Below are 27,592 nucleotides of genomic sequence, written 5' to 3'. Positions count from 1 at the left end.
TGTGAGGTTCCCATGAAGGTTTTTTTTTTTTTTTTTTTGCATATATGATATGATATAGTAACCACAAAGCATAAAAAAAAATTTACTCTATTTTGTAAACACTTCATGCATTCTCAAATGTGCCATACTGCAATTCATAATGCAACATTAGACATCTGAAGTAGCTCATACATAGATCTTTTCTATTTCACAATGTATATGTTAGACTATTGCTTGCCAAACAGGAGTTTTGAAGTTTTACAATATTGAACACTGTTATTAGACAGAATTTTTTATTTACTTTTTTTTATTATATTATTTGTGTTTAACTTTATATTATAGCTACAAGACATCCCATTTTGGTGGCTGCATCAAAAGTGATTTTATATACATACAAATCATATAAAATAAAAGTAAAGTGTATACTTTATTGTTTCAAATAACTTTTGTGAAAATAAAAGGTCAAAATAAGGATGAAATGTTCCATAGTCATTCAGCGAAACATATATTACTGTAAAATGAAACAACATACTTATTCTGACAAAAAGTGATTGTTCTAAATGTATCATTTCGATTTATATTTTAAATTATATAATATTTTCTAGATTTTATTATATTTTTTACACCTAAATTATGCATATTAGTACCTTAAAGATACCTATTAGTACTCAAAATGTACATATTAGCCACATATCGGCCCAGAGACAGCTTTTGTATACTTTTTCTTGATTCAATCAGTATTCCTAACCGTGCGTTCACACCGCCGCCGTCGAGAGCGTCAAAGTGGCCGGAAGTAAATAATTTTCAATGTGAGCCGGCGTCGAGCAGCGGCGCGGCGCAACTTGGATGTTGAGGGCGTCGAGGAGAGTTGAAATCAGGTCAACTTTATGGTAATGAGCTATGACGCGGTTCGGCGGCAACCAATCGGAACGTAGAAGTCCACCGCTTGAGAGGATTCCAGAGAACGCAGTCCTGTAAACTTTGGTTCCGACCACATTAGTTCCCAAGCAAAATGGAGGAGAGGTTGATTATTGCTGTGGCAGGTTTCCCAATGATCTACGACGTGTCCCTGTTTGCGTACAGGGACATAAATTTAAAAAAATCATGCGTGGACCAAGGTGTCCGAGATGTGTTCCTGGTGAGTTGCTGATGTGCATTAACGTTATAGGAATAATAATCTAATGATATAATAAATAATAGCATAATAGTCCCAGTTCACTTTTAAACCTTTAAATCAATTTTCCTGATTATACTTACATTAAGTAATGTTTATACCTGATTATACTTAAGTAACATTTTCAATGCAGGACTTTTACTTGTATCAGAGTATTTTTACAGTGTGGTCTTTTATACATTATTAGGTAAAGGATCTTAATACTTCGTCCACAACAATATTTAATGAGGTTAACTTATAACGTTACCCTCCTTGTGGTCAGCCTGCACAAGATCACACCGACGGCGGCGGTGTGAACGCACAGTAAGGGTCTGTGGGACCTAGTTGGATTTCAACCCCATTTAAAAAAACAACAATTACGTAGACCTCTTTAAGTCATGAAATAATTACAAAAAAGTCTTACATCCAATTAAAGAATGTCCTTTTGAGATTAAAGAATGAATTGCTGAAATTCAAACTGAATTTGAATCACAGATAAGATTCATCAGATTCATATTGATATTTTCAGCACTGTTTCCTGTCCTGAACACTTGCTTACCAGCAGGCTCAGGTCTCACGAAACTGTCTTGTCGTCCTGGGCACAAGTTGTTCAGATGGTACATAATAGAGAAATATTTCAAAGATCCCCCTCCCCAACAAAAGCATCCCAAAACCAGCGCTAAGCCACATCCATTTCATCAAAGTTACAAAGCTAGAGTGCTAGTGATTATCAATCCCAAGCCCAGGATTAATGCGCATTTCAACAGCTGCCATGACAAAACGTACCGACTGAAACTGAACGACTCCAGGAACAAACCTCAGCATAACCCAGCATCAGTATTTCAGTCTTTTTTACACTGACCAAAAACTGTGTGAACAAGCATAATATAATTAGAGCCTCACATAATTATGGCTAATTCTGCATTCATAATTGTGAAATTGTTCCCTAAGCAAAATATAATAAGTATAACTCACCTGTAATGTGAGAAACTGACTGTTTTCCATGCGAAAAAGGTTTGCTTTGTCAAACTACTCTTTGAATTTAATTAGAGATATTTCAATATAAAACATTGTGTGTTTGCTGCTACTGCACAACATTGTCACATTTGTTGAGATATTCTCTGTAATAGTCCAATATCAAAACACTAAAACTAACTTGTGCTCATACTGATGATTTTGAACAGGATTAATACTGAAAAACAAGAAAGACTAGATTTATTTGTTTAAAGAAATCATCAGATAAGCTTACAACTGATTCCAAAAGACAAAAGATCAAATTTCACCGGAAACAATTTTAGCACTGGACACAGGTTTGCAAAGGCAAGATCGTCTAAGAGTACAAGTCAGTTGCCATTCCCAGCCAACAAGCACAATCAGATTAACCCTTGATCACAGAAAAGGAAAATCAGATAATAAAAATAACAAATTCCCCCAAAGAAACATTTCATTTAAAAATGGTACCTATTGAGATCAAAATGCTAATTTCCTTTTCATTTGTATAAACATTTATCGAGCCCCAATACAGATCGTTTTTCCTGCTCAATTCTGAGTGGCTGGTACAGTAAAGACTAATATAGCTGCATTAACAGGAAAGCTTTGAGAGAAAGATGAAGCAGCAAAAATATAGCTAAAGTGTTTAAGTCCAGCCTAACTTTCTGCTTTGTTTTGCTCCAAGGTTTCAGCCTATTGATAATCAGTAAGCAGCAGGGATGGGAATAGTAAGGAAACTAACGATTCTGGCTCCGATTCAGATTCCACTTAAAGATTCTGGTTCCTTGGGGAATGCTAACAATTCTTTCAGGTTTTCTGAATAATCGCTATTTAGGAAGCAGTTCTTTCAATTGCAATCAATTGCATTTAGGGCCCTCAGCAGCCTGTCGTCAAATGAGTTCAGATATAATGCAAAAATCAAAATACCCAGAACTTCCTCAAATGTCATATTTTACTAAATTAATAGACGTTTTAGATAAAAAATAACTTTCTGGTCTGGAGACTGAGGTTCCAGAACAGTTATCGGAAAAGGATCCAGTTCTCGATTCCCAACCCTAATAAGCTGTGATTCCTGTCCATCTGAAAGCCATGCAGCAGTTCAGATGATGACCAGACAAATGCTAATTGATATAATGATAACATACTACACTTGCTAAGACTTGTTGTTGTTTAACATATTTAAAAGCAAGTTATAGCTGTATTTCCAGTTAGAGACCTAAATGGCTTCAAAGGTCACATTTCTCAGCATCATCAACTGAACTGCTTTAAGCAAAGCAATACAGATAGAAAACACGTTCAGAGAGAAAGAGAAGTATTCATGGGATGACACCACAGAGCAAACTGAAGCAGAAGCGTGCAAGGTTAAGTTTAGGCCGGCATCCCATTAGCAGATTTTCAACATTGAGCATGTTTGATATTATCAGTTAGTAAACTCTGGTAGTGACCAATAAGCATCTTCTCACACTGAAAAACTGACAAGCCATTGTCATGCTCATATCTGATCCCTCTGCAAAATGCAGAGCCACATACTGAAAATGCTGAAAGCGCAAGATAAGAATGAGCACTCTTAAAGAAACAGTTCACCCAAAAATGAAAACTTTGCTGAATATGTACCCACCATCAGGCCAGATTTGGAGAAATGTAGCATTACATCACTTGATCACCAATGGATCCTCTGCAGTGAATGGGTGCCGTCAGAATGAGAGTTCAAACAGCTGATAAAAACATCACAATAATCCACACTACTCCAGCCCATCAATGAACATCTTATGAAGCCAAAAGCTGTGTATTTGTAAGAAGCAAATCCGTTAAGGCATTTTAACTTTAAACTGTTGCTTCTGGCCAAACTTTCAGTCCATAATCCATAACAACGCTTGCTCTAGTGAAAAAGTCCTCTCTTGTCCTCTCATTTCAAAATCCACCAACATATTTGTTTAGTATGTTTCTTAACTATTTTTGCTTGAAAACGATGCTTCATCTATACATTTTTTTTTTCCCTGATTCAGACATGATGACTTTTTCACTGGAGGAAGCTAATAATAGATTATGGGTTTTTATTTTAGCCATATTTTTATTTTATCCTATTATAGCTGAAAGCAACGGTTTAAAGTTAAAAATGTCTTAATGATGGATTTGTATCTTACAAACACAGTTTTTCACTTCGAAAGACATTAATTGATGGACTGGAGTGGTGTGGATTACTTGTGGATTATTGTGATGTTTTTATCAGCTGTTTGGACTCTCATTCTGACGGCACCCATTCACTGCAGAGCATCCATTTGTGAGCAAGTGATAAAATGCCACATTTCTCCAAATCTGATGAAGAAACAAACTCATCTAGGCCTACATCGTGGATGGCCTGAGGTTGAGTAAGTTTTCAGATCATTTTAATTTTTGGGTGAACTATTCCTTTAAGTTGTTCTGAGAGACACGATACTGGAATTTCTAACTTCAATGCCTTGAATAAAATAAATAATCAATACCATATTCGATAACACACGGACAAATTGCCACAACAATAAGGGAATAAAATTGGGCAGTGATTAATCAATACTTGAAAGAGTTAAACCCTTGAACTGTTGTTTTGGTGAAAAACTACAGGGAAGCCTTTCAAGTTTCTGTGACAGCAGGTTTACAAACGGTTCTCATTCCAAATCTAGCGAAATGCTGTAATCACACAACAATTTTGGAATTTACACAAATGTAAAAATAAAGCGTACCTGGACAATATTTGCTTTTCTAATCTCATTAAACAATCTAAAATCCAAGTGTGAGAAGGTTTTGGGCGTTTCGTCTTTACCTGTACCAACCACATCAGTAAGCTGGATTCAGGGCCCCGAAAGCAGCAAATTCTGAGAGTCAGACAGCTACTTGCCTGTGTTGGAGCGCCGTCGGATGCCAAAGTCCCAGCTGGAGGTGATGTCGACAGACTGAGAGAGATCGCAGGTCTGGCTGTCTCCACCACCGCTGCCGTCCCCAAACGAACCCCCGGACGAGCCTCCACCAGCAGACGCCGCAGACGAATGGCACTTCTCCAGATCCACGTCGTGGTCGATCAGGACCATCTCGCACATCCCGGTGTCATCGCTGGTCACGTGCGACTGCCGGATGTGGGCCAGGATGATGGCAGGGTTGTCGAGGAAAGCCATTTTGAGCACCAGCCCCTCGTCCCTCTGTCGCTCTCCGGTTATCCGTCCGGATGTGCCGACCCTCTGTCGGAGATTGAGGCTGAAGATTCCTCAGCGATGCAGCGTCTTCTTTTCCTTCTTTTTGGGGTTATTTTCTCCTCTCCATGGTTGGACATGGATGCCTGCCTGCAGGGTAACACAGACTAGATGTTTAACTGTTAAGCCACAAATATCATACGATGACTTGCGTAATATATATTCACCCTATTAAAGCCTACTGTATCATACTTGATATGCAAATTTCTACATGATCAAAACTTTGCTGAAAATTCTGCTGTTCACAATCTACAACATACCTTCTGTCGTTTGATTGATAGTTTAAAATGTTTAGTAATTAAAAGGTATTTTAGTATAATAGTAAAAACATCCACCTTTATCTTGTGGTTCAAGTCTATTTGTTGTGAAATCTTTACTGATTTTTATAAAATAAATGCAAAAATAATGTTTATATTGTTAGTATTTGAAGATGAACACTTACTGGACTGAAGCAACTTAGGTTTACTTGATTACCCATACATCATTTTTTAGAAAAATCATGATCATCGGGCTTTTGAGTAACGTTTATTTGTTCACCTCTCAATCATTATTGTATTGCACTGCATTATATGTTTTGAACCTACCGACCTTTGATCATAAAATTAAGTATTTAAATATCACCTTACTAAGATATTATTGGGAGATACAGTGACAAATTATATTTATATGCATTATAAGTATTCTGTTATATTGTTATAAAGTTCTGGCTGATTTACTAGCTATCAGAATGACATTTTTGGCCATATAAATAACAACATCTGCAACAAATTGCACATTTCGCTCAGTAAACTGTGCAAAAAAGTTACAAATTTCACTAAACTGTTCCATTTTTAAACATATTATTTCATATGTCAGGCTTTACAGGAGTACATAGATATATAAATTAAAATAAATATTTGCTATCAATTCACATCATCACATCTTACAAAAAGTCAAACTGAAATCAATCACTCAACAAGTTTAGGACAAAATCCACAAGGGACACACAGGTAAAACGGATAAACCAGTCTTCCAGGCTCTATTATTGCTCTTATGAGGATGTTTATGATGTAAACACACACAGTTGGTTAGTTACTAAACTAGACACTAGCTGTCATGATCGCTTCTGTCACCAGAAACCCAAACAACAACCTTCTTAACTAGACAATGACATAAGCAGGGACACCCATACCATATTGTTACACCACATGTTAAAATGTTTTAAAAATCTTGATTTGTAAACAAAATGACAAGTGATGATGCTAAAATGCTAATTAGCCTTTTCTGATCACATTTCTGATCAATAACCACATTAACTGTGTTCGTTTTGAGGGCGAGCTGGTCACAAATGTACTCTCGTTGCTGTCTGAAATGAATGATTAAGATTACATCTGAATAATATTTTGGATGAAACACACTTAAGAGCGGAGTGTACGCGCTGGCTAGGCCCTGCTAGCGCTCGTGCTAATCTGCTCGACAAGCCTCAAACATCAGCGCATCATTACCTTCATTCATGCCTATAACAGCGGCTCAAACCATCACAGACGCGCCACGCCGTCTGAGCGAGGGACTGACTGTACTGTCTCATTTCATAATCATGGAGATATCGTCCCAAAAACAGAATAAATGTGTCTGTTTACTCTGTTGTTCCCTGTGTTGCTGGTCCAGTAAGCTACTTCCTGCGGGTTTACCCCTCATACCGGAAGTACACCGCTCTGGGAAACACCCTCTAGAACGAAGGATGGACAAGACATGCGGCCAATCAAGACTCAGAGGATGTTAACAATAAATAAAGTAGATCGACAGACCGCGAGATTTTTATTTTATTTTATTTTATTTTTACATTGTTCCTTTTCATTTTTCTCTTTACTTCTTTATTTTCATAATTTCTTTCAAGTGGCATGTTCAATAATAGGCTATGACATTTCTCAACATGCAAGATACACTATTTAGACTAGACCTTGCAAAATCACAGTGTAATAGGCAAAAATAGAATAATGTTTACTAAATTAAAGAATTCTCCCACCATTGTAAATGCAATAGTTTTTTTTTTTTCTGTAGCTAAAAACTGAAAATGTGACATTTTACAACAGGGAAAATGACTTTTGCTGATGCACTCGATTTAATCAGACTGATTCAGTCATATATGATATCTTTGACTGGAATAAAATCTGATACCTTAGATGTTACCACGTCAAGTATGTTTTTTCATTACATAACTAACATTTATTGATTTATTTGTTTGTTGTTGTTTTTTTAAGTGCATATACAAATTTATATATGATTTTATACTAAGTTATTTTGTAGCTGTGTATAATATTATGTTTTTATGATGATGATGAAATCAAATTTATTGCACCATGGATACAACGGTTAAAAAAACTAATGAAAATGTGCAGTAGTTACTGTAATGATCAGAAAATTAGTTTAAACTGTTAGATTGATTAGACCGTCTGTTTACAGTGTTGCTGTTTAAATTTGTTTGTTTGTTTTTATTTGTTTGTTTATTTGTTTACTTGCCTATTCATTTATTTTGTAGTTATTTATAATTTTTTGTTTGACCTGAACAGATCTATTAAAAAAAAAACATATTAGTTTAAACTGTTGCAGTTCTATTGATTCAGATCATTTAGATGTTTTCACATGAAGCGTATTTTTGAGGTTACCTGACAAAACATTTTTTAATTAATTTATATGCTTGTTTACCTATTTATTTCTTGGCAATTACTTTATTTATTTATTTATTTGCTTGCTTGCTTGTTTTTTTTGTTTGTTTGTTTGTTTGACACAAGTGGCAGTCTGCAGCAAATGACACTGTATAGGCTGTAGAATATTTTCTGCATTGTTAATATAATTAAAAACACCAACTTTGTTTGTTCTAAATAAACACTGGCTATTTTTCAGGTCGGGGTAAGTTGTGTTTTATCATTTTAAATTTCTGTAGACCATATTTTAAATTATTATAACTAAATATTTGTACATGCAGTCTTATAGATGCTTGCCATTTTAGGTATAGTTTTATTTCAAAAATGTAAATGTATTTTATTTGTATTTATTTTTAATTTTTATATTATTCAATATTATTATTATCTATTTATTTATCGATGTTATATTTTTGCATGCTATCTTTGTACGTTTTTGCTGTTTTCTGAATTTTGTTTTTTCATAAGTTCACATTTCGCTGAATGACACCGTGTGACAACATATCCCTCTATAGGATGTGTGGCGTGTTCATCTTTTATCCCCCCCCAGACAGCAACAGTGCAATGTCCAGGTGCTAAATAGTTTTTAGTTGCTATTCAAGACCGTATAAAGATGGTCTTTTAAAACCACACTGATAAATATTCGCCGGAGTTTAAAAATGTGTCGTGCGTGGTGCGAAGCTGCGTATTAATAAATCATTGTTAAGTTGTATTAACATGGACAGCAATGTAAAGTGTCATTTTAAATCTAACTTTGCCCGAGCCTCGTCCAGACTCTGGACATATAAATGTATGTAATGGTGCGCACGGATGCACACTTGCAGACCCCGGGTGGGCGGAGCCGCCTGTCTGCACGCTGTTGTGCAACACTGGGAACATCATCAGGAGGAGCTGCTGCGCACGAGACGCACACAGGAATCCACACGGATATTCCCACAACCCATTACATCTGCTGTAGATCATCCAGAAGAGCGCGAGGCGCGTTTAACAACCTGTCTGCGTTATTCCACAGCTCAACAACAGGAAGAAAAAACACTGGAAAGCCGATGGTTTACTGCAGCTTTTATGCATCCCATTTTTATCACTAATTTATTTTCTACTCGAGGATGAAAATCAAACAGGGGGATTTTCTGAAGTTTTGCAGAAGCTGCCACTGGACTGCATGGAATAATAGTGTGAAGAAACATTGCAACGAGGTAAATGACGAACAGTAAAAGCATCAAAGTGCACTAGACTGTTTCTGATTCTGGAAATCAGTGGATCGTTTTATTAAAGCACTTTTTGTTTTCGCGCACTTGGGACTCTTGCGCATCCGTCATTTCCATTGCATTGATTCAGGACGGCATCAACATCTCTCTTGTGTGGATTTGAAAAGAAACCAGAGCTCTTTGAGGCGGAGGATGGAGGAGCAGAGTCATCTGATGCAGACCCTGGGCGGCGTGACCCTCGCCGGACACTTGGTGGCTTTACCGGTGCCTCATGACGGATCCGACGCGAGAAACAAGCAGGACATCGGAGACATTCTGCATCAGATCATGACCATCACCGACCAGAGCCTGGACGAGGCTCAGGCAAAGTTAGTTTTACAATGACACTTTACAATGCTCTCCATGGTAGCGCAATTTATCCTCCGGCGAATAGTTATCAGTGTGGTTTTAAAAGTCTATTTCTACAGTGTTGAATACAAACACTATTTAGCACTTGCACTGCTGTTGTCCAGGAAAAAAAAAGATACAATTCATTTTAACACGCCACGCTTCCTATAGCGGGGCATGTTGTCACACGATATTTGGTAAGTTATCACAGTGTGACATTAAACAGCCAATTATAGGCTTTTCAGGGAAATGTGAACAGTAACATAATTATGAACAACAAAACAACTCGGTAAACAGGAAAGAATGTAGAAAGTAACATGCAAAAATCTTTAATAAATTAATTAAAATAAAATAAATACAAAAAATATATTTAAATATTTTAAAATAGATAAAACAACAAAACAATACACGAGACAAGAAAAATGTGAAATGTAACATGCAATTAAAAAAAACATTACATTGTAATATTATAATAATATAAAATAAAAAATACAAATTCAATTTTATTTTAAATATTTTGAAATAAACACAACAAACAAAGCAAAAAAATGTAAAAGGTAACATGCAAAAACATATTTGAATTTTTTTTTTTTAAATAATATTACAAAAAAATATGAAAATAAATAAATTACATATAAAATATATTGAAAATATATATTTTTAAGTATATGGCCTACAGAAATTAAAATGATAAAACACAACTTAGCCCTACCTGAAAAATAGTCAGTGGTTATTTAGAACAAACAAAAACATGATGTGCTGCTAAAATATAAAAGCATTAATTCAGTTATGTGTTGTATATGTCTCAGTAAGTTGGTGTTTAATTATATTAACAACGCAGAAAATATTCTACAGCTTATATACAGTGTCATTTGTTGCAGACCTCTTTTGTAGAGACCAATGCACCATAATACATTTACCACATTGATGTTGGTTTAAACATAACAATATGGTTTTATATAAATGTCTTTAAAACAATAAAAGTAAAGTACTCCATAAATGCACGTGAAACATAATAATGTTCCTAAATCCTGAGAAACACTGGCTGAGATGCAATCAGGTGGAATCAAGACGATAAATTTAGTAGCACAGCAGAGGAACTATGAATGTAAAACACTGTGTTAATGGCATGTATGAATGATCAGTTATTCTGTATCCTTCCTGTTTTTCCTTGAAAGAAAGCATGGGCTGAACTGTCACAGAATGAAACCGGCTCTGTTCAGCGTGCTCTGTGAAATCAAAGAGAAAACAGGTAAGTGCTCCTTTATGCCCCACACAATACGCTGCCATAATACACCTGCACGGATGATGCTCTTCAATACAGCCCGCTGTTACATTCACAATAGCCACCAGCAGTCCTGCAGAAGCTCACGTTTATTACAGACAATAGTGTGTTTTACACTGACAGATGCTTCCTTACCAAAGTGTGAATGAGCTGTTTGTGCTGTTTTGTTCAGAAACTTCATCTCTATTTAAAATCATCAATTTATGCAGAATTGTGCACCTTATGTCAGAAAATGGGAATAGGTCAAACAGTCATGGAAAAGTCAAATGGCTACAGTGAATATATATATATTTTTCTATGTATGCTCAGCTTGATAATATTTCATTGGCTTGATATTGCTTTCTAATTAAACTGCTTTGTAACTAATCAAATGCCTTGAAAAGTCATGGAAATTCATTGGCTCTGTGGGGCAATTGGTTGTGTAAATTTAGTATAAAACATTATTTAGTCATGACAGCGCACTCTAGTGCCAGTGCAGTAAACATTCAGAAATTACCATGGTAGTGAGTAACTCCCCTTTCAACTCAGCATGCTGAATACACTCACAAAAACAATTTTTGCAGTGCATGCATATTTGTAAATATGCATCTCTCATTCTGTAAAATCAATTGTCAGATTGAAGTACAGCAAAGCAATTGCTTTTGATTCATTAGGTTGATTTACAGTCGTGCTTTATATTAAGTAAGCACTTCAGAAGTCTGCTGGGGGCATTTTAGTATTGACGCAATCTGACAGAGCTAATGAGTGAAATCAATCATGCTGAATATTATATATCTATTTTGGGCAATAAAATTTAATTAGATGAGACTATAAAGCATAATAAATAAATAAATATCAACATAAACATTGATGCTGGCTGTTGTGTTAGCAATAGAGATAATAGTCATGCATAAAGGGATTTTAGAATAATTGTTAGAGGTTTACTAGTAAAGCAGTAGTTGCATTTTTGCATTTACACCCAGGGATAGTTCACCCAAAATGAAAATTTGCTGAACATTGACTCACCTTCAGGTCATCCAAGATGTAGATGAGTTTGTTTCTTCATGGGAACAGATTTGAAGAAACACAGCATTGCATCACTTGCTCACCAATGGATGCTCTGCAGTGAATGGGTGCCGGGTCCAAACAGCTGATAAAAACATCCACAAGTAATCCACACCACTCCAGTCCATCAGTTAACATCTTGAGAAGCAAAAATATGTGTGTTTCCATGAAACATATCCATCATTAATGCGTTTTCAACGGCAAACCATTGCTTTCGGCTAACATACAAGTCCTCTGTCCATAATAATGCCTTCTCCAGCACCACTAAATACGATATTACCATGATCACAATTTTAATATTTCTAGTATAATGGCATTACAAAACCATGAACATGACTAAAAAGTGACCTAAATGTGATTGCAGACATGCATCTGAAATATCAGTCTATTTATGCATATAGTACACATTCCCTGAGCATTTGCTGCAGTTGGTGTTCGTTTTGACTATAGCAGTGAGTTGTGTAATTAACTGGGCTGCACAGTGGTTAAGATGCGCTTGACTGTGGTGGGTGGATCATTATACTCTCTCGGCCCAGGCGGCTTGTGTTCAGCTTGCTTACCCCGTAGGCTGTGGAGGACTGTCAGAGACGGGCGGCATGGATCAGTGGCCTGGAAAATGGACACGAGAATGGAGCATAATTGATTTAAATCCCTGGCGTTCCTTCCCTGCTTATGTACTTCTATGTCGGTGTAGAGCTAAAAGCACAATGTACGTTTCTTGAGCAAATGTTTACTGCGCTCGCTGAGTAGTAGAACCAAAAGCATTCAGCTAATATCAGTGCATTTTGAGTGTGCATGTTGTCTTTTATAAAGAAAAATAGCTGAAAACTTTACAAGCAAAACAAAAAGAAATGCATTAGATCTAGTATAAAAAAGTGATCTAGTGCTGAAAATGAAGATAAAGAGGATTGTGCATCTTTGTTTCTGAAGCATTATAGCCCAGCTAAAAATAATAAGAATGTTATGCTGATGTTCTTGTTAAGTTATGAAAACATAACCTCTAAATGTTCTCTGAATGTTCAACACGTCCAGTTTTTTTAATGTTTCCTTGGTCATGTGAACGGTAGAGAGACATTAAGGGAACACTCCATTTTATCATTTTGCAAACATTATAGAAAAATACTTTTGAATGTTCTCTGAAACATCTAAAATGTTTTTTTTTTATTAATGCTTAGTTCAACGTTTTCTGAATGTTCTCTAAACATTCAAAACGTTCAGTTTTTTAAAAGTTGAACAAATGTTGTTTTTTTTTTTTACTCGGTTATTTGAATGTTAGAGTAACATTAAGGGAACGTTCCATTTTATGATTTTGCAAACATTATGGGAAAGTTACTTTTGAATGTTCTCTGAAGCTTGTATTAACGTTTTCTGAAAGTTCTCTGAATGTTCAAAAAGTACAGTTTTTTTCTTGGTTACTTAAACATTAGAGAAACATTAAGGGAACGTTTCATTTGCAAAAACATTATGGCAAGGTTACTCTTGAATATTCTCTGAACCATCTGAAACTAGTAAGTATTAACATTTTCTAAATGTTCTCTGAATGTTCAAAACATCCAGTCTTTTAAATTTTTTAAAAAACTTTTTTTTTTCTTGGTAATTTGAACATTAGGAAATACGTTAAAGGGATATTTCACACAAAAAAAATACAATTCTGTCATCATTTACTCACCCTCAAGTTGTTTCAAACCTGTATGAGTTTATTTTTTCTTGCTGAACACAAAAGAAGATATTCTGAAGAATGTGCAAGCAGTTGCCGGTAGCCATTGACTTCCATAGATGGAAAAAGTACTATGAAAGCCAATGGCTACCACCAACTGTTTGGTTACCAACATTCTTCAGAATATCTTTTTTTTTTTGTGTTCAACAGATGAAAAAAAACTCATGTGTGGAACAACTTGAGGGTGAGTAAATAATGACAGAATATTCATTTTTGGGTGAACTATCCCTTTAAGGGAATGTTCAATTTGATCATTTAGCAAACATTATGAGAAAGTTACTTTTAAAAGTTCCCTGAACCATCTGAAACTAGTACAGTAAGTTTAAAAATAGCTAGATGAAAAACTTTGAGAAATACATAATATTTTTGCTTATGTTTTGAGAACATTATGAAACACCAGATAACTTTAAATGAACATTCTGTTATTGTTCCTGGAAGAATGTTCTAAAATTTGAGAGAACCTTGCCAGAACATTCCCTGTTAGGTGAGTAATGGAACATTTTCATAGTTAATGCGATGAACTTGAGGAGAACTGATTTCATACATTCACTTACAATCACCAAAACACCATAATTTAAAAGACATTGAGCAAAAAATGATGAAGTCTGTTGTCAAGACGACCTGAAAGACACTGATTTAGTTCTGTCAGCACAACCTCACACTCTCGACAGGTTTCAGCTCATGAAAAATGGGGGCAAAAACAAAAGTGTTGCGTTTATAATTTTGTTCAGTGTAAATTGAGCTAAAGTATCACTCCATTCATATTTCATTTCCCTAAAGTAAACGCTACACACCCCACCTCGTGTATTTTAATATTTTACATTTCCCCTGTGACGTGCATGCGATATGAGTGCCATTTGTGATCTGCAGTCATCCATAATTTTTCCACATGGGATAAAAGCCTGAGAGGGAAGGGTCGTATATTTTATAGAGCGTAAATATAACAGGAGTCGGGCTGCTCAAGACATCACGTGTGTGTTACTTTCACACAAGGCCTCTTTTTGTCATGCATCAGGAGGTTGTGTGTTTTTTTTTCATTCATAGAAACGCAGGTGTGTTCTTAATTTTTTTTTTTCCAGGTGCAAAACAGAAATTATGTTCAACCTGTAAAGCTTTTCCTTCATTTTGCTTGAATTAAATCTTGGGCCATTCTTTATGACTTATTAAAAATGGAATTTATTGAAAATGTTAGTGCTATTGTATTTGGCTAATCTTCCATTTTTAAGAGAAAATGTTAATATTTGTGAAGTTGGATATTGGTAATTCTTCAATTAGATCCACTTTTGACAACTTGAAATCTTGAAATATGAAACTTCAGATTTTTCATCTAAATAATTATTTTTTATCGTATGTCCTTGAAAAGTGGCCTTGATTACAGATTTTAGTAAAAGTGATAATGTGGATTTATGATAAGCATCACTTTTCTTACTTTTTTGAGGAAAAGAGGATAAGCTAGCAGTCACTTTATTTGATAAAAAATAGTTTCTATTTCAGAATTAAAAAATATTGTTTTACTACTACAAATAATTTGTTTCCACAAAAATGCAGTTGTTTTCTAAAATGCTTGGGATGACTGCAGTATTTGAGACAATGATTTATGATTTATTATAAAAAATAGAAAGTAAAAGTAGGAAAAAAAAGTAGAAAAAGTGCAAAGTATATATTTTTTGGGGTTTTTAACACTTTTTAATATAGTTCTAATACATATATTGTTCATATAAATAAATAAATAAATAAAACTGAAAAAATAAAATGAAAACTGAAAACATTAAAAATAAAAGCTTAGATAGATAGATGATAGATAGATAGATAGATGATAGATAGATAGATAGATAGATAGATAGATAGATATCACAGTGCATGTAGTTTCCTCGTTTGCACACATGACCCTCGTCATCGTCCAGCAGTTATTTCAGAGCAGAAAGTGTGGTGCAAAAAGACTGCAGTGAAATGAAAATTTAATCAGCATTTTCTCTGCCTTAACAAGGCAAGTAACCCTCATTTGCTGCTGAGGAGAAGAAACTGATATTTTATTCATATCCATTTTGGAGGTTGGTTGGTATAAACTTCATTTTTTTCTGAGATGAAAATATTAGGCAACAAATGGAAGCTTAAAACTTGATGCAAAGCACAACAGCCTAAAACCACATATGTTCTGCAATTTACAAATTCTTCCAGATTTACTGAATATTATATTGCAATGTATATGCAATATAACATATGCAGTATAAGGTAAATACATTAACCATTTTATGTAATGTAATTAAACACATTTATTATAGATGCAATAACATAAACCTTTGTATTCAAAGAATTTTGTATGCAGCCTATATGCAATATACAATGTTTCAACGTCATGTCAAAATTTCACTTATGTTTCGTACTTGTTTAGTTTTATGCACAATTTAGATTTGCTTTTTAAATGAGTTTGCAATAAAAATGTATTTCAGAGTTTCTTCATATACTGAGAAACAAAAGTTCTGCTGTGTTTGAGTTGAAGTTCAGGTCCAGTTCAGACCAGTCTTCAAAGGATTTGTAAATATTCAGACTTTAAAGCTGCACATGCATAAAAGTCTTTTCACAAGATGCTGTCAGTATGTGGATATTGTTTATGAATATGATTGAGATCACCCTGGTTTGTTAAAAGGAGGAGCTCATGAAATCTTTGCACTGGGCTTGATTTTCCCACAGTGCACTTCTTCTTTTCCCTTGTCTTTTATCATTGCAGCTCTTTTATATTGGTGTTTAGCAGGTTTGGTTTATGACTGTCTATCAGTGGCGTCAATAGAGTCTCTTGGGAATCTCATGGTTGGAGTTGATTAGATCTCAGTTTAAGGGCTTTTAACTGATATGCATGGTGCTACAACATGATAATGTACACTACAACTAGTTGATAAATTGACTAATCAGATGATTATGTGACTATTTGAGCATTTTTTGTTTGTTTGTTTTAGCAATGATTAATCATTATAGCTCATATCCAACATGTTAGTCTAATGGCTTTTTAAATGACTAGTCGATAAGAAAAATATATTTGTCTTCATAATCTTTTATTAAAATATTAACTTTTTTCAACTTAACTTTTTTTGACCTTTTTAATAAAAACATTTTTTTTTCTCTATCAGCCTTTCAAAAATATTGCTTACAGTGAGACACCAAATGGTGATTTTTTTTTAACCTATATCACCATACTTTCCTCACTTCAATTAATCACAGTATAAGACATATTTATAAGACACAGTTTTTTTTTTTTTTTTTTTTAAATAACAACTTCTCTGGAAATTTGCATGCATTAACAGGATAAAGCCATGTTTTAAATTCTTGTATTCATTTTGTTGACATATTAGAGTTAGTTTTTACTCCAAAAATCAGAAAATACCTCCCCCCCCATAAAAACCTTTGGAATATAGATAGGAATAAAACTGTTACATTTGGTGTAGCGTATGCTAAGTGCTATACTGAACTGGAGAAAAAGTTCAAAAGCAAATAGATAAAGCATAATAAAAACCTAAATGTGACCCTGGACCACAAAACCAGTCATAAGGGTCAAATTATTTGAAATTGAGATTTATACATCATCTGAAAGCTGAATAAATAAGCTTTCCATTGATGTATGGTTTGTTATGATCGGACAATATTTGTTCTCCCCAGCGACTTAAGACTGGTTTTGTGCTCCAGGGTCACAAATATGTATTTTAGATGTTTAACTAATTTAACATCTGTTTCTCCCCCAAACACATAACTGCAACAAGTGAGATTTGAAGCAGACAAGGACACGGGACAGCGTGCTCTTACACGGCTGTGAAGGAGTCTCGCACTCTCCTGTCACGGGGGAAAAAATCAATAGTGCAATCCTCCCCGTTCCCATCTCGCTGGCAGTAATTGAAATAGAAAATCAAATGAGCGGCGAGCAGATAATTGTTTTATCAATATCCTCCTGCCCGCCCTCCGCGGGTCAGTGGCGCATGATCACCGAGCGCTGGATATGTCGAGGACGAAATGTGAAATTGAACAGCTCGGCACTCGTTTATCAGACCTGACAACTCGGAGTGACCGACTCGCGGTACGGCTGGACAGCGCAGCTGCTCCCGCTTAAACATCTTAACGTGATAAAGTAGCTGCTGTCGTCAGCGCTGTCATCGGACCAACAAGATTTCAATGTATTCTTGCTCAAATATGTCCTATAGTTGTACTGTAATGTGATAGATTACAGTAATCAATGGACACGTGCTTGCGGCCACATATTTAAAGGGCGATTGTATTGTACTGCACGTTAAATATGGTTAAAGACGGTCGGAGGACATTTGGATCACACAACTAGGCCTATGACCTCTACTCAGCTAACAACAACACCATTAAGATATGCAAGAGTTGTTTGTTTTCTGAATGTCCAAAAGTCCCGTTTTTAAAATGTGTTAACCACGTTTTTTCTTGGTTTTGTGAACGTTCCATTTCATCATTTTGAAAACATTATTATAGGAATGTTACTTGAATGGTCTCTGATCCAACTGACAAAAATATATTCCAAGAATGTTTTGCCAGTATTCCCGTTATGACAATGTTGGTAACACTTTATTTTAAGATGTCCTTGTTAAACATGTTACATTTAGGCTACTTACTATTATAATTACAATGCAAGTAACCCTAAGCCAAACCCTAATCCTAACCCTAACCATATAGCAAACATGTAGTTAATTGATATTACTCAGTACTTAAATGTATAATTACACTGTAATAAATAAAGTGTAACCAAAAGGGTTTTTTTCTGAATATTCTCTAAACGTTCAAAACATCCAGTTTTTTAAATGTGTAAAAAAAACTTGTTTCCTTGGTTATGTGAATGTTAGAGAAACAGCGAGGGAACGTTCCATTTGTAAACATTATGGGAAAGTTACTTTTGAATGTTCAACGAACGTCCAACTAAAATGTTTCAGAAAAAAAATGTTCGGTGAATGATGTGTAAATAACGTTTTTGTGCTAATGTTTTGAGAACGTTATTAAAGACCAGCTAACTTCGAAGAAATGTTCTGTTAAAGGGGTCGTATGATGCGATTTCAATTTTTCCTTTCTCTTTGGAGTGTTACAAGCTCTTGGTGCATAAAGAAGATCTGTAAAGTTGCAAAGACTAAAGTCTCAAGTATGTGGAAAATAATGTGTTTTTTTAACTTTAAACCGCATAAACACATTTTGTTACACCAAATACACAAAATAATGTTCTTTTTAGCAACATCATATGACCCCTTTAACATTACTGGAAGAACTGAAAAAAAGAAAGGTTTACTTTTGCAGGTTTTTGCATGCAATCTTTAGTAATTTCTTAGGTATTAAGTAAAATCTACACAACTTTGCAACATGATATTGAATATGAGTGAGTAAATTAAACTTTTATTTTCAGATCTAATGCAATTGTAATTAAAATAACCTAGAAAAAGCATTGCATTATAAAATTAAGAAAATTTTGTTTAATTTGAAAATAGGAATGTAGCCATTTTTTGGCAGATTTGGCAGAAAATTTTGAACAAACGCAAGAGATTCCACAATGATATTCCAGTAATTTCTTATTTACCACTTAAGAAAGAAGGAGGAAATTCAAAGATTTTAACAAATGCACAATTTTCCTCATGATATTCCAAGAATTTCTTATATGTCACTTAAGAAAGAAGGATGTTATTCAATATTTTAAACAAATACATGATATTCCGTATGAGATTTCAGGAATTTCTTGTATATTCTTAAGATAGACGGACAAAATTCAAGAATTTGAAAAGAAACTGTTACTTTAAAATCCAATAACAGAAAACACTGACACTGGAAAAAGGCAAGGTTCATGTGAAATGATACTGGTTTAATTACATTTAATATAAACAGTGATGGTAAAAATGCCATTCTTACTCTATGATGTTCATGGGAATATGTATTATGATTGATACCATGCTTATGAAAGAGTCACATGCATGACTTACAGCAGTTCGTGTCCGGTTTTGATTTGGGTAATGAAGAGTAGCAGTAAATCTTTGGCTCATACTAGTGTTTGTTTTAAGATGCTGATGTCTGCTCGACTGCTTTAATTGCTCTTCTGTACTCTTGACCCTCTTGAGTGGCTGTTATATATCACACACAGTCATAATGAATTAGTCCACTTCACACACAGCATATTTCTGGATGATAGATAACGCTCTGGAGAAACGACCTGTCTTAATTTATGACACCTCACAGAGGGGAGGCGAGAAAGACCAGACGAGGATGTATGGATGTATGCGGGGAAAAGAAATGTTATGCAAAATCAGACTGAAGCTTTAGGCTACGGCTGTAGGTAATGCAACTTTTGCAAAATCTTTTCAAACTTGCCAAGCTATCAATTCTGGCTGAGCTGCATTCAATGGGGAACCTGTGGTCATGAGCCTAATGCAATCTGGAAATTATTTTTATTGGAGTTATTTAATCAGATTTTGTTTATTAATAAAGTAAAATGTTTATTAAATATAATATCAAGTGCTTGAAGGCATCTTGCTTTATTAATATGAATGCAATAATACATCTACATTTTATCAGTCCCTGATTAAAAACCCTTCTTTGGAAACTGGATTCATATGAAATGCCTACTTTGCAATCAATATCATTAAATATCCTGTTTTACTTGTAAATGCATCATTACAGCAGTTAATGGGTTGTGAACTCCATTTAATGTTGACTTTACACCTACAGGTCAGCTTGAAATGGCTATAGGGTTCTTGGCTTGGCAGCGTTTTGCTATTTAAAACATGCTCCCATACATCAATGGAAAGCTTATTTATTCGGCTTTCATATGACGTATAAATCGCAATTTTGAAAAATTGACCCTTATGACTGGTTTTGTGGTCCAGGGTCACATTTTATTTCTACATCACCATCTGGATGCTTCATATACAGTAATTTTGCAATGCATATCATATTTTCACTGTATGGAAAAGACCAGTTCAGAGATTGCCTTAGATATTGAAGAAATTCATACAGGTTTGGAATGACATGTGGGTGAATAAATATTCCTTAATATCTGACCTCCTTGTAAGAATATCTACTGCAACAGACTGTGTTAAAGTTCACATTTGCACAGTGGCAAGCTGTAGTATTCAGAGGGTCCTTGAGAGAACATTTAAAAAAAAAAAACAGTTTGTTTCCCTCCTACGCCCAACTCAGAGGAGTCTTGGGTAATCATATCGATCGATAGATCCTGTTCCAGAAAGATTGCTGCACACACACTAACGGGCGATGGACTTCTCAGTGGCCTTCATTTACAGTTTCCATCAATAAATCTTCATGACTAAGCATGAGCGTCAGAGGTGAATTACAGTTCACATTGGCTTCCACCAAGCTTCACGGCTTGGCCTCAGGAATGACCACTCCACATTTACCAGTTAATCTGGTTACGATTGAGGAAATGTTTTGAAATGTGACCATGCAATGCATGCAATGTCGCGATTAGCAGCTCCTCATTAGCCTGACATTGGTGACTGTGTTTTTTGGATTTATGCTTCCTAAACGGGACATTAACACAATACTTTAAGCGGACATTAACACAATACTTTAAGCGGCACTCTCCTGATTAGCATAATTAACGTGCATTCCACTGAGAGTCTGCCATCGTTAACGAGGTATATAATGGCTAATGAGGCAGCGTGAGTGAGCTTATATCAGGAATCTGATTGGCTGGTGCGTGTGCACAGGTTAGTCGTCCTGAGTCATGCACTGTATGAATGTCCATCTTTGGAGGCTTCCTCATTTTCCCAACCAGTTCAGTGTTTCTTTATGGAGTGTAAATCAATACATAAATGGGACTTTACTAAAGCAGGTTTTTTTTTTTTTTTTTGGGAAGCTAATTTCTGTGAACAGCTCCCATGTGTTCGGATCATTTAACTGACTCTTTTATTCTATCTCATCCATCAAAGTGAACTAATGTTTATTCACATCTTGATCACAATCTTGATCATATTCTGAATTAGAAAATCATAATAATAAAGATAATTTATGAGGTACATAAATTATTGCCTCTAAGTTTTTTGTTTATTTAGATGTAAAGTCAGAATTCTGAGATGTAACGTCAGAATTGCGAAATATAAAGTTAAAATTGCAAGATGTAAAGTAAAAAATGTGAGATGTAAAGTAAAAATTGTGTGATATAAAGTCTGAATTACAAGATATAAAGTTAGAATTGCAAGATGTAAAGTAAGAATTGCGAAATGTAAAGTCATAATTGCGAGATATAAAGTTACAATTGTGAGATGTAAAGTCAGAATTGTGAGATCTAAAGTCAGAATTACGAGATGTAAAGTCAGAATTACGAGATGTAAAGTCAGAATTACGAGATGTAAAGTCAGAATTACGAGATGTAAAGTCAGAATTACGAGATGTAAAGTCAGAATTACGAGATGTAAAGTCAGAATTACGAGATGTAAAGTCAGAATTACGAGATGTAAAGTCAGAATTACGAGATGTAAAGTCAGAATTACGAGATGTAAAGTCAGAATTACGAGATGTAAAGTCAGAATTACGAGATGTAAAGTCAGAATTACGAGATGTAAAGTCAGAATTGTGAGATCTAAAGTCAGAATTACGAGATGTAAAGTCAGAATTGTGAGATCTAAAGTCAGAATTACGAGATGTAAAGTCAGAATTGTGAGATCTAAAGTCAGAATTACGAGATGTAAAGTCAGAAATACGAGATGTAAAGTCAGAATTGCGAGATGTAAAGTCAGATTGTGAGATAAGTCAGAATTGTTAGATGTAAAGTTAAAATTGTGCGATTTAAAGTCTGAATTACAAGATATAAAGTCAGAATTGCAAGATGTAAAGTAAGAATTGCGAAATGTAAAGTCATAATTGCGAGATATAAAGTTAAAATGTTAAGATGTAAAGTCAGAATTGCGAGATATAAAGTTAAAATTGTGAGATATAAAGTCTGAATTACAAGATATAAAGTTAGAATTGCAAGATGTAAAGTAAGAATTGCGAAATGTAAAGTCATAATTGCGAGATATAAAGTTACAATTGCGAGATGTAAAGTCAGAATTGTGAGATCTAAAGTCAGAATTACGAGATGTAAAGTCAGAATTGTGAGATCTAAAGTCAGAATTACGAGATGTAAAGTCAGAAATACGAGATGTAAAGTCAGAATTGCGAGATGTAAAGTCAGATTGTGAGATAAGTCAGAATTGTTAGATGTAAAGTTAAAATTGTGCGATTTAAAGTCTGAATTACAAGATATAAAGTCTGAATTACAAGATATAAAGTCTGAATTACGAGATGTAAAGTCAGAATCGCGAAATGTATAGTCAGAATTGCGAGATCTAAAGTCAGAATTGCGAGATCTAAAGTCAGAATTACGAGATGGAAAGTCAGAATTGTGACATCTAAAGTCAGAAATATGAGATGTAAAGTTAGAATTGCGAGATCTAAAGTCAGAATTGCAAGATCAGGCTTCAATAATCATGGTATGTGTCTGAATTATTGCATGCAATCTATGATTTGTGTTCTCAGATTGCGTCTGGTATCAGTATTTGGATTGGCGTGTTCCAGTGAAGCGTGCCTTCAGTGACACAAAATCGTTGCAGTGCTAAACCTGCTGTTTCTCTCATCAGGCTGTGTTTTGACAACATATAATATCTCTGCAAACCCCTTTGGAAAGGTTTCTGTGGGTCGTTTGCCTGCAGTGATAACAAGCGGTCACACGCTTTAGCCATGAAATGACTCCTCAAAGACAAAACAACTTTTGAATTGATTTGTCGCTATCGACAACATGCCCCACCGCCTGTGAGCTGGTCATTATTCACGTTGTTTTGCACAGCAGGTCCAAACGTCTGAGACGGCATTGAGAAGCTGGGATTTTTTCATTTAATACCTGGAAAGAAACAAAGGTTTAGGATTTAGAAACTTATGCAGCTTTTGCCCAATGAAAATCAACGATTCTGTGCTATTTCTAGGTCACTAAAATAGAGATATTGATTTGTTGCCTTTGCCCAGTCTGAAATTAATGTACATTTTATTCATATTTATTCACATTGTTGCTGATAACATATTTTGTAATGAAAAACTGTACTGCCTTAGACTGGTAGGTAAAGTTCAAATGAAAACTAAAATGAAAAAATGTTAGTCCAAATGTTTTGCTATCATATCTTAGGATCATGCAAGGTTTATAAACATTTCACAGCAATATGTCTACAAAATAGCCTGTTTGGGATATTTCAGAAGTAATTACTGAATTATTAATAAATAATTGATAATTATTCAAATAATTTTCTCTATTCAAGCTTAACATGTAAAGACTATAAAAGCCTGTTTCTGCCACTGAATAAAAAAATAAAAGGTATTGTGACTTTTTATCTCGCAATTATTACTTTTTTTCTTAGAATTGTATGATATGAACGTGCTGTTGCGTGGGATAAAGTCAGAATTGTGAGACAAAAACTCTCAATTTAAGAAATAAAGTCAGTTTTTATCCTTGAAATTGGGCTTTATAAAAAAGTTGCAATTAACTATTTTTTTTAGTGGTGAAAATGAGCTTCCATAAAAGACAACTATAATACACTTTAAAATAAAATTTAAATGATTAAAGTTAAGTATTAAAATTAATTTAAAAATCAACCAATTTCACTATTAAATTTCACAGATAATTGGCAAGTAAAGCACTGAAATAAACAAACTTTTGAAGTAGAAGGACTGAATTACACTGAATTATATTTCTAGTTAAGTGTACTTTAGTCATCTTTGTTTTGTTTTTTATTACAGTGTACCATTTATTGGTCGATTCTGAAAATGGTAAACTCTGGGACTTTCCTGCGTTTGTCCAACTTTTCATTAAAGGATCTGAAGCACCAGCCCTGCTGTTAAAAACACGCGCCTCTTCCCAGGATGCTGTTCTTGTGAAGAGCTCGAGCATCTCTGTCCTGCTGTTAATCAGCCTTGACACACTGACTGCTCTACAGTCTCTCCATGCACTCCAATTAACACACAAACCATCATTAGCCCTGTTATCAGAGCTGTGTGTGTGTATGTCGCTGCTGCTGCATTGAGCCTGATGTTGTGTTTGGCTGGTGTGAGGCTGACAGTGAGGACGACGGGAACTGCGAGGTTAAGGCCAGAAAGTGCATAAAAATACATAGAAAAGAGCAAAAACAATCTGCTGGAATCTGTAAAAATGTTACATTTCTGAATGGCTGTTAATAGCCCCTTTCACACATACAGAATTTACTGGTAAATTACCGGTAAATTACCATAAGGAGATCATGTGTGAACATGACCTTTTCAGAAACACTTTTCAATAAATGGTAAATTTATTCCAGCAATTTACCAGTATGAGAAGTTGTAACTTTACCAGTAAATTGCCAGAATGATGCTGTGTGTGAACGCAGAATGAAGATTACCGGTATGTGCACGTACGAATTCAGGACGCGCTCACGTAAGACGTCTACTACAACAAAGTCTAATTCAAAATTCAACAACTCTGGGCCAATCATAACATTCTGATGCAGATGCCGCATTTACTCTGCCCTGTGTAGTTCGGTTTGAAGTCGTCTAATGCGATGTCTCTGGCCCAAAAGCAGCTGCATTAATGTGAATGTTTGACACAAAACAAAAAAAAAAAACATCAACAAAAACACTGACCGCTTGTGCCCCTCCATGTTTACAAACACAACACCGTGAGGCGCAGCCGTTTAGAGGTCATTTCTGGTAAATTATGTCACAGAATTTACCGGTAATTTGAAACCGATGTGTGAATGGTGCTATACTGTTAAAAAGGCAGAACGTCATCGCCTGTGTGAACAGTGCATTTTTGTATTTACCGGTAAAGTCGTTACTGTAATTTTACGGCAATTGACAGGATTTTCTATGTGAAAGGGGCTAATGTGCGAGCTTCTGGGTTGTTTTGTTTATTTGGTTGCTATGGTGTTCCAGGTTGTCGCTAGGGTGTTGCCATGTGGTTTCTAGAATGTTGATATGTGGTTGACGGGGTGTTTTGGGTGGTTTCTAGGGAGCTGATATGTGGTTGCCAGGGTGTTCTGGTTTGTTTCTTAGGTGTTCCTATGGTGTTCCCGGTTGTTGCTATGATGTTCTAAGTTGTGTTTAGGTTGTTGCTATGTCTTTGCTGGGGTATTATGGGTTGTTTAAAACAGTATTTCTATGTGATTGCTATGGTGTTCTGGCATGTTTCTAGGGTGTTACTATGTGGTTGCTATGGTGTTGTGGCTTGTTTGTAGGGTGTTGCTATTTGGTTCTAGGGACTTCTGGGTTGTTTCTAGGGTGTTGATATGTGGTTGATAGAGCATTTTGGGTGGTTTCTATAGAGCTGATATGTGGTTGCTAGGGTGTTCTGGGTTGTTTCTTGGGTGTTGTTATGTGGGACCTAGAGTTTTTTGGGTTGTTCCTAGGGTGTCTCTACCTTGTTGTCAGGGTGTTCTGGGGTATTTCTTTGTTTTTACTATGGTGTTCTAGGTTGTTTCTATGGTATTGCTGTGTGGTTGCTATGGTTTGTGGCTTATTTCTAGCGTGTTGCTGTGGTTCTAGGGAGTTTTGGGTGTTTCCTAGGGTGTTGATATGTGGTTGCTAGGGTGCTCCGGTTTGTTTCTAGGGTGTTTCTATGGTGTTCCAGGTTGTTTCTAGGGTGTTTCTATGTCTTTTCTAGAGTGTAGATACGTGGGTGATAGGGTGTTTTGATTGGTTGCTGTGGTGTTCTGGGTTGTTGCTAGAGTGTTTCTGTAATGCTCTGGTTTATTTCTAGGGTGTTGCTATGGTGTTCCCTGTTGTTGCTATGGTGTTCTAAGTTGTGTCAAGGTTGTTGCTATGTCTTTGCTAGGGTATTATGGGTTGTTTAAACAGTATTTATTTGTGGTTGCTATGGTGTTCTGACTTGTTTATAGGGTGTTGCTATGTGGTTGCTGTGGTGTTCTGGGTTGTTTCTAGGGTGTTGCTATATGGTTCTAGGGAGGTCTGGGTTGTTTCTAAGGTGTTGCTATGTTGTTTTAGGGAGTTCTGGGTTGCTACAGAGCTTCCAGATTGCTAAGGTGTTCTAGGGTGTTGCTATGTCCTGCATTCTGAAGTCTCTGTAACCAAGGATTTGTGTAAAATGACTACCCTTCAGTTTGAGCAATAGTAATGTTGATGCTTGACTGACAGTCAAAAATAAATGCATAGAATTGATTTATACAAGCAGCTCAAATTTCATCCAAATGTGCCAATATTAAACCAATTTGAACTGAATATAAACGATCACTCTTGCATTTGATTGACAGATGCTTTACACTTCAGTAAGGAGAAGACATGCATTGTGATGTAAATTCACATGCTTCGAAGTGTCTCTGAGAGCATGTGGAAACCAGCAGCAGCCATTTTCCTGTTGATTTGTGATGAGCTTATGTGAGAATAATTAATGCCAATTATCTCTTAATTACAGTGATTAGAGCTGCAGCTGTAGGATCCTCATCTTGTAGTTAAGAGAGAAACTGTTGCGCTTTAAACGGTTAAAGTCGCCCACAGTGTGTGCGTGTAAATAAACTTACCGATAAATGTGGGAGATAGCGCTAAAATGAGAAATATAGATTATTATTAAGTCACCTCAGCTCGTGAACGTCATTCACTTTTAGAAAAATCCAGTCTAATGAACGGAGAACATGACAATCGCTTGTTCCATTTAATTTACATTAAAGATAAAGTATGTTATTTCAGCACTCATTGTGGGACCAAAGTTGAATAGTTTAAAACAAATTTAATTAATTACTTGATTAATAATGTTTCAAAACATTTGAATAAATACTGGTGCACTCTGAAGCTTGGTTAATAAATACATAAATTAATAAATAAATAATAATAAAAATGAACATTTTTGTCCTTTTATCCTGTAATTTTTTTAGCATCTTTAAAACATCCAAAGCAAAACTATGAAAGTTTTTATTTT

The 27,592-nt window shown here is 35.2% G+C and overlaps 2 protein-coding genes across 5 annotated transcripts in view; one reads left to right on the top strand and one right to left on the bottom strand.

Annotated features, from left to right (window-relative positions):
• The window catches only part of LOC107666372 (MAPK associated protein 1), a 36,503-nt gene extending 29,490 nt beyond the window's left edge, over window positions 1-7,013 (bottom strand). For 2 of the 3 annotated variants that reach the window (XM_016457668.1, XM_016457757.1), the window contains exons 1-2: window positions 6,831-7,013; window positions 4,998-5,436 (exon numbers count right to left, since the gene is read on the bottom strand). In XM_016457668.1, the coding sequence (XP_016313154.1) occupies window positions 4,998-5,271 (274 nt within the window). In that variant the 5' untranslated portion in view covers window positions 5,272-5,436; window positions 6,831-7,013. Of the gene's footprint in view, window positions 1-1,691; window positions 1,762-4,997; window positions 5,437-6,830 lie in introns of those variants that run through there. The other variant, XM_016457841.1, reaches the window with a different exon arrangement.
• A 1,942-nt stretch (window positions 7,014-8,955) lies between these two features.
• The window catches only part of LOC107668307 (pre-B-cell leukemia transcription factor 3-like), a 40,736-nt gene continuing 22,099 nt past the window's right edge, over window positions 8,956-27,592 (top strand). The window contains exons 1-2 of one of the 2 annotated variants that reach the window (XM_016460252.1): window positions 8,956-9,603; window positions 10,801-10,874. In XM_016460252.1, coding sequence (XP_016315738.1) covers window positions 9,428-9,603; window positions 10,801-10,874 — 250 coding nt within the window. In that variant the 5' untranslated portion in view covers window positions 8,956-9,427. The remainder of the gene's footprint in view (window positions 9,604-10,800; window positions 10,875-27,592) is intronic. The other variant, XM_016460180.1, reaches the window with a different exon arrangement.

Source organism: Sinocyclocheilus anshuiensis, unplaced genomic scaffold, assembly GCF_001515605.1.
Source record: "Sinocyclocheilus anshuiensis isolate Anshui unplaced genomic scaffold, SAMN03320099.WGS_v1.1 scaffold245, whole genome shotgun sequence".
Classification (NCBI taxonomy): domain Eukaryota; kingdom Metazoa; phylum Chordata; class Actinopteri; order Cypriniformes; family Cyprinidae; genus Sinocyclocheilus; species Sinocyclocheilus anshuiensis.
Note: the sequence above shows the minus strand (reverse complement) of the source record. Positions and strands in the feature narration are given on the sequence as shown.